The 15,472-nt window shown below is 39.8% G+C and overlaps 1 protein-coding gene across 2 annotated transcripts in view; it reads left to right on the top strand.

Annotated features, from left to right (window-relative positions):
- Positions 1–15,472, top strand: part of LOC139420113 (1-phosphatidylinositol 4,5-bisphosphate phosphodiesterase delta-1-like) — a 94,880-nt gene that overhangs the window by 67,367 nt on the left and 12,041 nt on the right. For both annotated transcript variants that reach the window (XM_071169842.1, XM_071169841.1), the window contains 2 exons: positions 8,307–8,451; positions 8,883–9,035. In XM_071169842.1, coding sequence (XP_071025943.1) covers positions 8,307–8,451; positions 8,883–9,035 — 298 coding nt within the window. The remainder of the gene's footprint in view (positions 1–8,306; positions 8,452–8,882; positions 9,036–15,472) is intronic.

Below are 15,472 nucleotides of genomic sequence, written 5' to 3'. Positions count from 1 at the left end.
TCTAATCTAAACTAACCATACATTACAACCTCTAATCTAAACTAACCATAAATTACAATCTCAAATCTATCATAATTTACAACCTCTAATATAAACTAACCATACATTACAACATCTAATCTAACCATACATTATAACCTCTAATCTAAACTAACCATATTTTACAACCTCTAATCTAAACTAACCATACATTACAACCTCTAATCTAACCATACATTATAACCTCTAATCTAACCAAAGATTACAACCTCTAATCTAACCATACATTATAACCTCTAATCTAAACTAACCATATTTTACAACCTCTAATCTAATCTAACCATACATTATAACCTCTTATATAAACTAACCATACATTACAACCTCTAATCTAACCATATTTTACCATCTCTAATCTAACCATACATTATAACTTCTAATCTAAACTAACCATACATTACACCCACTAATGTAAACTAACCATACCTTACTATCCAGCAGCACTAAGGCTTGCCAGATAGAACTGCCAAAGGGAGCGGAGTTGCAATCTACTGCAGAGATAACACGCAGAGTTCTGTCATACTATCCAGGTCTGTGCCCAAACAGTTTGAGCTTCTACTTTTAAAATCCACCTTTCCAGAAACAAGTCTTTCACCGTTGCCGCTTGTTATAGGCCCCCTCGGCCCCCAGTTGTGCCCTGGACACCATATGTGAATCGATCGCCCCCCAACTATCTTCAGAGTTTGTACTGTTAGGTGACCTAAACTGGGACATGCTTAACACCCCGGTCATCCTACAATCTAAGCTAGATGCCCTCAATCTCAACAAATCATCAAGGAACCTACCAGGTACAACCCTAAATCCGTAACCATGGGCACGCTCTTAGATATTCCTGACCAACCTGCCCTCTAAATACACCTCTGCTGTCTTCAACCAGGATGTCAGCGATCACTGCTTCATTGCCTGCGTGCATAATGGGTATACGGTCAAACTACCACCCCTCATCACTGTCAAAACGCTCCCTAAAACACTTCACCGAGCAGGCCTTTCTAATCGACCTGGCCCGGGTATCCTGGAATGCCTGGTTGCTCTTCAAAAGTGCTTTCCTCTCCATCTTAAATAAGCATGCCCCGTTCAAAAAATGTATAACTAAGAACAGATATAGCCCTTGGTTCACCCCAGATTTGACTGCCCTTGACCAGCACAAAACATCCTGTGGCGTTCTGCATTAGCATCGAATAGCCACCGTGCAACTTTTCAGGGAAGTTAGGAACCAATATACTCAGTCAGTTAGGAAAGTTAAGGCTTGCTTTTTCAAACAGAAATTCGCATCCTGTAGCACTAATTCCAAAAGGTTTTGTGGCACTTTGAAGTCCATGGAGAATAAGAGCACCTCCTCCCAGCTGCCCACTGCACTGAGGATAGGAAACACTGTTACCACTGATGAATCAACGATAATCAATAATTTCAATAAGCATTTTTCCACGGCTGGCTATGCTTTCCACCTGGCTACCCCTACCCTGGCCAACATCTCAGCACCCCCTGTGGCAACTTGCACAACCCCCCCTCCCCCCGCTTCTCTTTCACCCAAATCCAGACAGCTGATGTTCTGAAAGAACTGCAAAATCTGGATCCCTACAAATCAGCCGGGCTAGACAACCTGGACCCTCTCTTTCTAAAATGATCTGTTGAAATTGTTGCAACCCCTATTACTAGCCTGTTCAAACTCTCTTTCGTATCGTCTGAGATCCCCAAACATTGGAAAGCTGCCGCGGTCGTCCCCCTCTTCAAAGGGGGAGACACTCTAGACCCAAACTGCTACAGACCTATATCTATCCTACCCTTTCTTTCTAAAGTCTTAGAAAGCCAAGTTAACAAACAGATTACTGACCATTTCGAATCCCACCGTACCTTCTCCGCTATGCAGTCTGGTTTCCGAGCTGGTCATGGGTGCACCTCAGCCACGCTCAAGGTCCTCAACGATTACATAACCGCCATCGATAAGAGATAATACTGTGCAGCCGTCTTCATCAACCTGGCCGAGGCTTTCGACTCTGTCAATCACCACAGTCTTATCGGCAGACTAAACAGCCTTGGTTTCTCAAATAACTGCCTTGTCTGGTTCCCCAACTATTTCTCAGATAGAGTTCAGTGTGTCAAATCGGAGGGCCTGTTGTCCGGACCTCTGGCAGTCTCTACGGGGGTGCCACAGGGTTCAATTCTTGGGCCGACTCTTTTCTCTGTATGTATCAATGATGTTGCTCTTGCTGCTGGTAATTCTCTGATCCACCTCTACGCAGACGACACCATTCTGTATACATTTTTGGCACTGTGCTAACAAACCTCCAAACAATCTTCAATGCCACGACACTCCTTCCGTGGCCTCCAAGTGCTTTGAAATGCTAGTATAACTAAGTGCATGCTCTTCAACCGATTGCTGCCTGCACCCTCCAGCCCGACTAGCATCACTACTCTGAACGGTTCTGACATAGAATATGTGGACAACTACAAATACCTAGGTGTCTGGTTAGACTGTAAACTCTCCTTCCAGACTCACATTAAGCAACTCCAATCCAAAATCAAATCTAGAATTGGATTCCTATTTTGCAGCAAAGCCTACTTCACTCATGCTGCCAAACATACCCTCGTAAAACTGACTATCCTACCGATCCTGGACTTCGGCGATGTAATTTACAAAATAGCCCCCGACACTCTACTCAGCAAACTGGATGCAGTCTATCACATTGCCATCCGTTTTGTCACCAAAGCCCCATATACTACCCACCACTGTGATCTGTATGCTCTCGTTGGCTGGCCCTCGCTACATATTCGTCGCCAAACCCACTGGCTCCAGGTCATCTATAAGTCTTTGCTAGGTAAAGCCCCGCCTTATCTCAGCTCACTGGTCACCAGAGCAACACCCACCCATAGCACGCGCTCCAGCAGGTATATTTCACTGGTCATCCCCAAAGCCAACACTTACTTTTGCCGCCGTTCCTTCAAGTTCTCTGCTGCCAACGACTGGAACAAATTGAAAGAATCTCTGAAGCTGGAGTCTTATGTCTCCCTCTGTAATTTTACGCATCAGCTATCTGAGCATCTTTCCGATCACTGCACCTGTACACAGCCCATTTGCAAATAGCACACCCAACTACCTCATCCCCACATTATTACTTACCCTCTTGCTCTTTTGCACCCCAGTAGCTCTACTTGCACATCATCATCTGCACATCTATCACTCCAGTATTAATGCTAAATTGTAATTATTTTCACCTCTGGGGCCTATTTATTGCCTACCTCCCTACTCTTCTACATTTGCACACACTGTACATAGATTTTAATATTTTTATTTTATTTTGTGTTATTGACTGTACGTTTGTTTATGTGTAACTCTGTGTTGTTGTTGTTTATGTCGCACTGCTTTGCTTTATCTTGACCAGGTCGCATGTAAATGAGAACATGTTCTTAACCGGCCTACCAGGTTAAATTAAAGTGAAATGAAAAATAAAATAAATTACATCAAGTAATCATAACTACCTCTAATTTAAGATAACCATACCTTTCTACTTATAGTCTATTACCTTGCAGCACTGAGACCTATATCAAGTAAAGATATATATTACAGCACATTACAACATAGCACATACATATTACAACATATTACATTCATATTACATATTGCAACAAATTACATACATATTACAACATATTACATACATATTACATATATATTACAATATATTACATACATATTACAACATATTACATACATATTACATATATATTGCAACATATTACATATATATATTACAACATATTACATATATATTACATACATATTACAACATAGCACATACATATTGCAAAATAGCACATACATATTACAACATAGCACATACATATTACATACATATTATAACATAGCACATGCACATTACAACATATTACAACATAGCACATACATATTACATACATATTACAACATAGCACATACATATTACATACATATTATAACATAGCACATGCACATTACAACATATTACAACATAGCACATACATATTACAACATAGCACATACATATTACATACATATTACAACATAACACATACATATTACAACATATTACATACATATTACATCATAGCACATACATATTACAACATAACACATACATATTACAACATATTACATACATATTACAACATAGCACATACATATTACATAACATTACATACATATTACATAACATTACATTACATACATATTACATAACATTACATACATATTACATATATATTACAACATATTACATATATATTACATACATATTACAACATATTACAACATTGTACATACATATGACATACATTTAACAACATAGCACATACATAGCACATACATATTACAACATATTATATACATATTACAACATAGCACATACATATTACAACATATTACATACATATTACAACATAGCACATACATATTACAACATAGCACCTACATATTACAACATAGCACCTACATATTACAACATAGCACATACATATTACATACATATTACAACATAGCACATACATATTACAACATATTACAACATAGCTCATACATATTACAACATAGACCATATATTTTACAACATTTTACAGCATATTACATACATATTACAACATATTGCAACATATTTCAACAGTTTACATACATATTACATACATATTACATACATTACAACATATTACAACATATTACAACATAGCACATACATATTACAACATAGCACCTACATATTACAACATTTTACAACATATCAAATACAAATTACACGTTAGATATATATTACATGCATATTACAACATATTACATAATTTTACAACATATTACAGCATATTACATACATATTACATATATATTACAACATTTTACAACATATTACAACATATTACACGTTAGATATATATATATATATATATTACATGCATATTACTACATATTACATGCATATTATTACATGTTACAATATATTACAACATAGTCCACACATATTACACAATATTACAAAATATTACATACATATTACAACATATTATACATATTACATGTTAGATACATATTACAACATAGTCCACACATATTACACTATATTACATACATATTACAAAATAGTACGTACATATTACCACATAATACATACATATAACATACATATTACAACATATTACATAAATATTGCAACATATTACATACATATTACAACAAATTACAACATATTGTAATCATCGACGAGGTTAGTGGAGCAGGTTGAGAGCTTCAAGTTCCTTGGTGTCCACATCACCAACAAACGAACAAAGTCCAAGCACACAAAGACAGTCATGAAGAGGGGACGACAAAACCTATTCCCTCTCAGGAGACTAAAAAGATTTTGCATGGGTCCTCAGATCCACAAAAGGTTCAAGAGCTGCACCATCGAGATTCTCCTGACTGGTTGCATCACTACCTGGTATGACAACTGCTCGGCCTCCGACCGCAAGGCAGTTCAGAGGGTAATGCGTACGGCCCAGTACATCACTAGGGCCAAGCTGCCTGCCATCCAGGACCTCGAAACCAGGCGGTGTCAGAAGAAGGCCCTAAAAATGGTCAAAGACTCCAGCCACCCTAGTCATAGACTGTTCTCTCTGCTACCGCACGGCAAGCGGTACCGGAGCGTCAAGTCTTGGTCCAAGAGACTTCTAAACAGATTCTACCCCCAAGCCATAAGACTCCTGAACATCTAATCAAATGGCTACCCAGACTACTTGTATTGCCCCCCCCCTTTTACGCTGCTGTTATCTCTATTATTATCTATGGATAATTAACTTTAATAACTCTACCCACATGTATATATTACCTCAATTACCTCGACTAACCGGTGCCCCCACACAATGACTCTGTACCGGTACCCATGTATATAGTGTCGCTATTGTTATTTTACTGCTGCTCTCTAATTATTTGTTACTTTTATTTCTTATTTTTGTAGGTATTTTTCTTAAAACTGCATTGTTGGTTAAGGGCTTGTAAGTATTTCACTGTAATCCCTGTTGTATTCGGCGCATGTGACAACTAACATTTTATTTTATTTTATATTACATACATATTACGTACAGTGGGGAGAACAAGTATTTGATACACTGACGATTTTGCAGTTTCCCACTTACAAAGCATGTAGAGGTCTGTAATGTTTACACTTCAACTGTGAGAGACGGAATCTAAAACAAAAATCCAGAAAATCACATACAGATACAGTACTAGATATAGTAGTACTAGATATAGTAGAAATAGTACTAGATACAGATATAATATAAGTTATTGGGGCGGCAGGTAGCCTAGTGATTAGAGCGTTTGGACAGTAACCGAAAGGTTGCTGAATCGAGTCCCCGAGCGGACAAATCTGTTGAATATCTCATCTTCAAGCTTGAGGCTCTGGGTCTCAACGCCGTCCTGTGCAATTGTGTCCTGGACTTTCCGACGGGCCGCTCCCAGGTGGTGAAGGTAGGAAACAACATCTCCACTTCGCTGACCCTCAACACTGGGGCCCCACAAGGGGGCGTGCTCAGCCCCCTCCTGTACTCCCTGTTCACCCACAACTGTGTGGCCATGCACTGCCCTCAACCGCAAGGCTCTCCAGGGTGGTGCAGTCTGCACAATACATCACTGGGGGCAAACTACCTGCCCTCGATGGCACCAACAGTGCCCGATGTCACAGGAAGGCCAAAAATATCATCAAGGACATCAACCGCTGCGAGGTCAGTCCAGGTGCATCAAAGCTGAGACCGAGTGACTGAAATACAGCTTCTATCTCAAGGCCATCAGACTGCTTAACAGCAATCACTAACTCAGAGAGGCTGCTGCCTACATTGAGACCCAATCACTGGCCACTTTAATAAAATGATCACTAGTCACTTTATACAACGCATTCTAAATACTGCCACTTTAATAATGTTTACATATCTTACATTACTCATATCACATGTATGTATATACTGTTTTTTTTTTTTACCATCTATTGCACCTTGCCTATGCCGCTCAGTCATTGCTCATCCATATACTTACATGTACATATTCTCATTCACCCCTTTAGATTTGTGTGTATTAGGTAGTTGTTGGGGAATTGTTAGATTACTTGTTAGATATTACTGCACTGTTGGAACTAGAAGCACAAGCATTTCGCTACACTCGCATTAACATCTGCTCACCATGTGTATGTGACAAATAAAATGTGATTTGATTTGATTTACTAGATATAGTAGATATTGTACTAGATAAGGATACAGTACTAGATAAAGTAGATGTAGTACTAGGTACATATAGTACTAGTTATACTAGTTATAGTAGATATAGTAGATAGATACAGTACTAGATATAGTAGATATTGTGCTATTTAGAGATATAGTACTAGATATAGTAGATATAGTACTAGATAAAGTAGATATAGTACTAGATACAGATATAGTACTAGTTATAGTAGATATAGTAGATAGATAGAGTACTAGATATAGTAGATATTGTGCTATATAGAGATATAGTACTAGATATAGTAGATATAGTACTAGATACAGTGGATATAGTACTCAATACAGATACGGTAATAGATACAGTAGATATAGTACTAGATACAGATACAATACTATATATAGCAGATATTGTACTATATACAGATACGGTACTCTTAATAGTAGATAGTGTACTAGATACAGTAGATATATATATAGATATAGTAATATATATAATATAACTAGTACTAGATATAGTAGATATTGTCCAAGATACAGTACCAGATATAGTAGATATAGTACGAGATACAGTAGTAGATATAATATATATTGTACTAGATACAGTACTAGATATAGTAGATATAGTACTAGATGCAGTACCATATATAATAGATATAGTACTCCATACAGTACTAGATATAATAGATATTGTACAAGATACAGTATTAGATATATTAGATGTGGTACTAGATATATTACTAGACATAATAGCAAAAGTACTAGATACAGATCTAGATATAGTACTAGATGCATGACTAGATATAGAAGATATTGTACTAGATACAGTAGTAGACATAGTAGATGTAGTACTAGATATAGTACTGGATACAGTAGTGGACATAATAGATATTGTACTAGATACAGTATTAGATATAGTAGATGTAGTTTTAGATACAGTTCTAGATATAATAGATATTGTACTAGATACAGTACTAGATGCAGTAGTGGATATAACAGATATAGTACTAGATACAGTACTAGAGATACTAGTAGTACTCTATGTTTGTTGTGGTCTTTAGGGCCCTGATGAAGAGTTGTCGCTGTGTGGAGTTAGACTGTTGGGACGGGGCCCATGGGGAGCCAGTCATCTACCATGGCCACACCCTCACCTCCAAGGTCCTGTTTAAAGATGTCATCAAGGCCATCAAGGAGTATGCCTTCAAGGTAACCATAACACCTGACCCTAACCCATCATAGAGTACGCCCTCAATGTCAGTGTAACCTTGACCATTTTGATGACCATTTTTATGTCTCTGTGTCCAAAATGAAGGAAGTTGCTAACTAGCTCTAGCACAATTGCTAAATAGCGTTAGTACAATGACTTGAAGTCTATGGGTATCTGCTAGCATAATAACAGTTACCCATAGACTTCCAGTCATTGCGCTAACTCTAGTTAGCACTGACACGTGAAACTAGCTATAACTTCCTTCTATTGGACACAGAGTGTTAATCTGACTCTGCTAAAATCCCGAAGTGTCCCTTTAACCCCTGGAGAACGCTTTCAAGGTGAAGTTTCACCATGAAGTCAAACCAGCCCTGTGATGACCAGTAGAGATGGACATGACTGCTAATGTTATGTTGTTGTCCTCCCCCAGACATCAGAGTACCCAGTGATCCTGTCCCTGGAGAACCACTGTACACTGGAGCAGCAGAAACTGATGGCCAAGCACATGATCTCCATCCTGGGCAGCGCCCTGCTCACCTCCCCCCTGGAGGACCAGATGCCCACTGCCTTCCCCTCACCCCAGGTCAGAGACTAACAGATAATCCACCGACCCACCCATCCATCCATCCACCCATCCATCCATCCATCCAACCTTGTTTGTTTTTCAACCCTCAGTGTTTAAAGCCTGGAGCTTCGTAACCACATACCCGGTATTTTAAAAATGAACACTAAGAGGCAAGCCTGAACAAGTTGTGGATGCTAGACAGATGAAAGTCTAAGTCAGTACTGAGTGTGTGAAGGAAGAACAATAACACCTTGTCTGACTGGTTAGGATATGATTGGGGTGTTACCAGAAGGAATTTGATTTCCCTATGAACAGTATCTGTCTGTTAGAGCCTGTCTATAGGGCTAACATTATCTGTCTGTTAGAGCCTGTCTATAGGGCTAACAGTATCTGTCTGTTAGAGCCTGTCTATAGGGCTAACCGTATCTGTCTGTTAGAGCCTGTCTATAGGGCTAACCGTATCTGTCTGTTAGAGCCTGTCTATAGGGCTACAGTATCTGTCTGTTAGAGCCTGTCTATAGGGCTAACCGTATCTGTCTGTTAGAGCCTGTCTATAGGGCTAACAGTATCTGTCTGTTAGAGCCTGTCTATAGGGCTAACAGTATCTGTCTGTTAGAGCCTGTCTATAGGGCTAACAGTATCTGTCTGTTAGAGCCTGTCTGTCTATGAGGCTAACAGTTTCTGTCTGTTAGAGCCTGTCTGTCTATGAGGCTAACAGTATCTGTCTGTTAGAGCCTGTCTATAGGGCTAACAGTATCTGTCTGTTAGAGCCTGTCTATAGGGCTAACAGTATCTGTCTGTTAGAGCCTGTCTATAGGGCTAATAGTATCTGTCTGTTAGAGCCTGTCTGTCTATGAGGCTAACAGTTTCTGTCTGTTAGAGCCTGTCTGTCTATGAGGCTAACAGTATCTGTCTGTTAGAGCCTGTCTGTCTTTGAGGCTAACAGTTTCTGTCTGTTAGAGCCTGTCTGTCTATGAGGCTAACAGTATCTGTCTGTTAGAGCCTGTCTATAGGGCTAACATTATCTGTCAGAGCCTGTCTGTCTATGAGGCTAACAGTATCTGTCTGTTAGAGCCTGTCTGTCTATAGGGCTAACAGTATCTGTCTGTTAGAGCCTGTCTATAGGGCTAACAGTATCTGTCTGTTAGAGCCTGTCTGTCTATGAGGCTAACAGTATCTGTCTGTTAGAGCCTGTCTATAGGGCTAACAGTATCTGTCTGTTAGAGCCTGTCTATAGGGCTAACAGTATCTGTCTGTTAGAGCCTGTCTATAGGGCTAACAGTATCTGTCTGTTAGAGCCTGTCTATAGGGCTGCAGTATCTGTCTGTTAGAGCCTTTCTATAGGGCTAACAGTATCTGTCTGTTAGAGCCTGTCTATAGGGCTAACAGTATCTGTCTGTTAGAGCCTGTCTATAGGGCTAACAGTATCTGTCTGTTAGATTCCTGTCTATAGGGCTAACAGTATCTGTCTGTTAGAGCCTGTCTATAGGGCTAACAGTATCTGTCTGTTAGAGCCTGTCTATAGGGCTGCAGTATCTGTCTGTTAGAGCCTGTCTATAGGGCTAACAGTATCTGTCTGTTAGAGCCTGTCTATAGGGCTAACAGTATCTGTCTGTTAGAGCCTGTCTATAGGGCTAACAGTATCTGTCTGTTAGAGCCTGTCTATAGGGCTGCAGTATCTGTCTGTTAGAGCCTGTCTATAGGGCTAACAGTATCTGTCTGTTAGAGCCTGTCTATAGGGCTAACAGTATCTGTCTGTTAGAGCCTGTCTATAGGGCTAATAGTATCTGTCTGTTAGAGCCTGTCTGTCTATGAGGCTAACAGTTTCTGTCTGTTAGAGCCTGTCTGTCTATGAGGCTAACAGTATCTGTCTGTTAGAGCCTGTCTGTCTTTGAGGCTAACAGTTTCTGTCTGTTAGAGCCTGTCTGTCTATGAGGCTAACAGTATCTGTCTGTTAGAGCCTGTCTATAGGGCTAACATTATCTGTCAGAGCCTGTCTGTCTATGAGGCTAACAGTATCTGTCTGTTAGAGCCTGTCTGTCTATAGGGCTAACAGTATCTGTCTGTTAGAGCCTGTCTATAGGGCTAACAGTATCTGTCTGTTAGAGCCTGTCTGTCTATGAGGCTAACAGTATCTGTCTGTTAGAGCCTGTCTATAGGGCTAACAGTATCTGTCTGTTAGAGCCTGTCTATAGGGCTAACAGTATCTGTCTGTTAGAGCCTGTCTATAGGGCTAACAGTATCTGTCTGTTAGAGCCTGTCTATAGGGCTGCAGTATCTGTCTGTTAGAGCCTTTCTATAGGGCTAACAGTATCTGTCTGTTAGAGCCTGTCTATAGGGCTAACAGTATCTGTCTGTTAGAGCCTGTCTATAGGGCTAACAGTATCTGTCTGTTAGATTCCTGTCTATAGGGCTAACAGTATCTGTCTGTTAGAGCCTGTCTATAGGGCTAACAGTATCTGTCTGTTAGAGCCTGTCTATAGGGCTGCAGTATCTGTCTGTTAGAGCCTGTCTATAGGGCTAACAGTATCTGTCTGTTAGAGCCTGTCTATAGGGCTAACAGTATCTGTCTGTTAGAGCCTGTCTATAGGGCTAACAGTATCTGTCTGTTAGAGCCTGTCTATAGGGCTGCAGTATCTGTCTGTTAGAGCCTGTCTATAGGGCTAACAGTATCTGTCTGTTAGAGCCTGTCTATAGGGCTAACAGTATCTGTCTGTTAGAGCCTGTCTATAGGGCTAATAGTATCTGTCTGTTAGAGCCTGTCTGTCTATGAGGCTAACAGTTTCTGTCTGTTAGAGCCTGTCTGTCTATGAGGCTAACAGTATCTGTCTGTTAGAGCCTGTCTGTCTTTGAGGCTAACAGTTTCTGTCTGTTAGAGCCTGTCTGTCTATGAGGCTAACAGTATCTGTCTGTTAGAGCCTGTCTATAGGGCTAACATTATCTGTCAGAGCCTGTCTGTCTATGAGGCTAACAGTATCTGTCTGTTAGAGCCTGTCTGTCTATAGGGCTAACAGTATCTGTCTGTTAGAGCCTGTCTATAGGGCTAACAGTATCTGTCTGTTAGAGCCTGTCTGTCTATGAGGCTAACAGTATCTGTCTGTTAGAGCCTGTCTATAGGGCTAACAGTATCTGTCTGTTAGAGCCTGTCTATAGGGCTAACAGTATCTGTCTGTTAGAGCCTGTCTATAGGGCTAACAGTATCTGTCTGTTAGAGCCTGTCTATAGGGCTGCAGTATCTGTCTGTTAGAGCCTTTCTATAGGGCTAACAGTATCTGTCTGTTAGAGCCTGTCTATAGGGCTAACAGTATCTGTCTGTTAGAGCCTGTCTATAGGGCTAACAGTATCTGTCTGTTAGATTCCTGTCTATAGGGCTAACAGTATCTGTCTGTTAGAGCCTGTCTATAGGGCTAACAGTATCTGTCTGTTAGAGCCTGTCTATAGGGCTGCAGTATCTGTCTGTTAGAGCCTGTCTATAGGGCTAACAGTATCTGTCTGTTAGAGCCTGTCTATAGGGCTAACAGTATCTGTCTGTTAGAGCCTGTCTATAGGGCTAACAGTATCTGTCTGTTAGAGCCTGTCTATAGGGCTGCAGTATCTGTCTGTTAGAGCCTGTCTATAGGGCTAACAGTATCTGTCTGTTAGAGCCTGTCTATAGGGCTAACAGTATCTGTCTGTTAGAGTCTGTCTGTCTTCGAGGCTCGGCAGGAATGCTACAGCTGCTTCTGATTTAATATATTAACAGTATTTCTGATTTAATTTGTCTTCATACAGCCAACACAAAGAATGTTGCTGGAGAAAAACTAAATGAACCTCTCTCTCTCTCTCTCTCTCTCTCTCTCTCTCTCTCTCTCTCTCTCTCTCTCTCTCTCTCTCTCTCTCTCTCTCTCTCTCTCTCTCTCTCTCTCTCTCTCTCTCTCTCTCTCTCTCTCTCTCTCTCTCTCTCTCTCTCTCTCTCTCTCTCTCTCTCTCTCTCTCTCTCTCTCTCTCTCTCTCTCTCTCTCTCTCTCATAATTAAAGAAATGTGTGTATAGAGTATCAGCAAAAAGTTTGGACACACCTTCTCATTCAAGGGTTTGTCTTAATTTGTACTATTCTTTACATTGTGGAATAATAGTGAAGACATCAAATCTATGAAATAGCACAAATAGATCAGGTAGTAACCAAAAAAGTGTTAAACAAATCAAAATATATTTTATATTTTAGATTCTAAAAAGTAGCCACCCTTTGCCTTGATGACAGCTTTATACACTTTTGGCATTCTCTCAACCAGCTTCATAAGGTTAAAGTTACCTGGAATGCATTTCAATTAAAAGTTATGCCTTGTTAAAAGTTCATTTGTGGAATGTCTTTTCCTTCTTAATGCATTTGAGCCAATCAGTTGTGTTGTGACAAGGTAGAGGTGGTATACAGAATATAGGGCTATTTGTAAAAAGACAAAGTCCATATTATGGCAAGAACAGCTCAAATAAGCAAAGAAAAAAACGACAGCCCATCATTACTTTAAGACATGAAGGTCAGTCAATGTGGAAAATGTCAAGAACTTTGAAAGTTGAAAGTTTTTTCAAGTCCTATGATGGATTTTGATCATTTGTGTGTATAGTCCTAATTCTGCTCTGCATGCTTTATTTGGGGTTTTGCTTTGTACTCTGCATTTTGTACTCTCATGCAGTCTCAATTGGGTGTTAGTCCCATTTTGTGAATTCTTAGTTGGTGAGTGGACCCCAGACCTCACAACCTTTAAGGGCAATGGGTTCATTAACTGATTGGAGAATTTTTAGCCAGATCTTAGTTGGGATGTCAATTTTTACGTTTCTTTTGATGGCTTACAAGGCCCTTCTGGCCATGTCTCTCAGATCGTTCACAGACTCGTGGAAGTTATCTGTGGTGCTGATGTTTCAACAAGCTCTCACAGTGTCAAGTCAGAATTAGACGTTCATCATCTCAAAGTGTTACTTCTCTGTATTGTTCCAAGGTTAAGTTCTCATTAACTCTGAATGGTTAAGTTCTCATTAACTCTGAATGGTTAAGGTTAGACATTAACTCTGAATGGTTAAGGTTAGACATTAACTCTGAATGGTTAAGGTTAGGCATTAACTCTGAATGGTTAAGGTTAGGCATTAACTCTGAATGGTTAAGGTTAGGCATTAACTCTGAATGGTTAAGGTTAGGCATTAACTCTGAATGGTTAAGGTTACTCATTAACTCTGAATGATTAAGTTCTCATTAACTCTGAATGATTAAGTTCTCATTAACTCTGAATGATTAAGTTCTCATTAACTCTGAATGGTTAAGTTCTCATTAACTCTGAATGGTTAAGGTTAGGCATTAACTCTGAATGGTTAAGTTCTCATTAACTCTGAATGGTTAAGTTCTCATTAACTCTGAATGGTTAAGGTTACTCATTAACTCTGAATGGTTAAGTTCTTATTAACTCTGAATGGTTAAGGTTACTCATTAACTCTGAATGGTTAAGGTTACTCATTAACTCTGAATGGTTAAGTTCTCATTAACTCTGAATGGTTAAGGTTAGGCATTAACTCTGGATGGTTAAGGTTAGGCATTAACCTTGAATGGTTAAGGTTAGGCATTAACTCTGAATGGTTAAGGTTAGGCATTAACTCTGAATGGTTAAGGTTAGGCATTAACTCTGAATGGTTAAGGTTAGGCATTAACTCTGAATGGTTAAGGTTAGGCATTAACTCTGAATGGTTAAGGTTAGGCATTAACTCTGAATGGTTAAGGTTAGGCATTAACTCCGAAATGGTTTTACATTCGATAAAGGTAGAGACTTAGAGATAGAAAATCATATATCATACACTGCAGTTGAAGAAGAATGGGAAAGTAGTTCTGCTTTGAAAGTTGATAAACTGGTAACCCCACTTCTGAGAAAATGGCTCTTGAATGTTTTGGTACACCTACTGGAGAGTTCCTCTTTGTCTCCACCCATTGATCATGGTTGAAACCCTCTTTTTTTAACACATTCTTATTTACATTGACAGCCTAGGAACAGTGGGTTAACTGCCTTGTTCAGGGGAAGCAGGACAGATTTTTACCTTGTCAGCTTGGGGATTCGATCTAGCAACCTTTTGGTTACTGACCCAACGCTCTAACCACTAGGCTACTTGCCACCTCTTAAACCATGACCTCATCCATCTCTTTAAGGATTCACATGTGAGGCCCTGTGCGAAACAGAGTGAGTAGTTTAGTAAAGAACCAAAGATTTCAAGACTAAAAGTGGTGAAAGTAGTAGCAGAGAATCTTCTTTCTCATTTGGGGCGGCAGGGTAGCCTAGTGGTTAGAGTGTTGGACTAGTAACCGAAATGTTGCAAGCTCGAATCCCTGAGCTGACAAGGTACAAATCTGTCATTCTGCCCCTGAACAGGCAGTTAACCCACAGATCCTGAGTTCGAGGCTGGGGCCGACAGATTAACAAAATGAGGTACCGTGTTAGTGAA

Source organism: Oncorhynchus clarkii, chromosome 11, assembly GCF_045791955.1.
Source record: "Oncorhynchus clarkii lewisi isolate Uvic-CL-2024 chromosome 11, UVic_Ocla_1.0, whole genome shotgun sequence".
Taxonomy (NCBI): Eukaryota; Metazoa; Chordata; class Actinopteri; order Salmoniformes; family Salmonidae; genus Oncorhynchus; species Oncorhynchus clarkii.
Note: the sequence above shows the minus strand (reverse complement) of the source record. Positions and strands in the feature narration are given on the sequence as shown.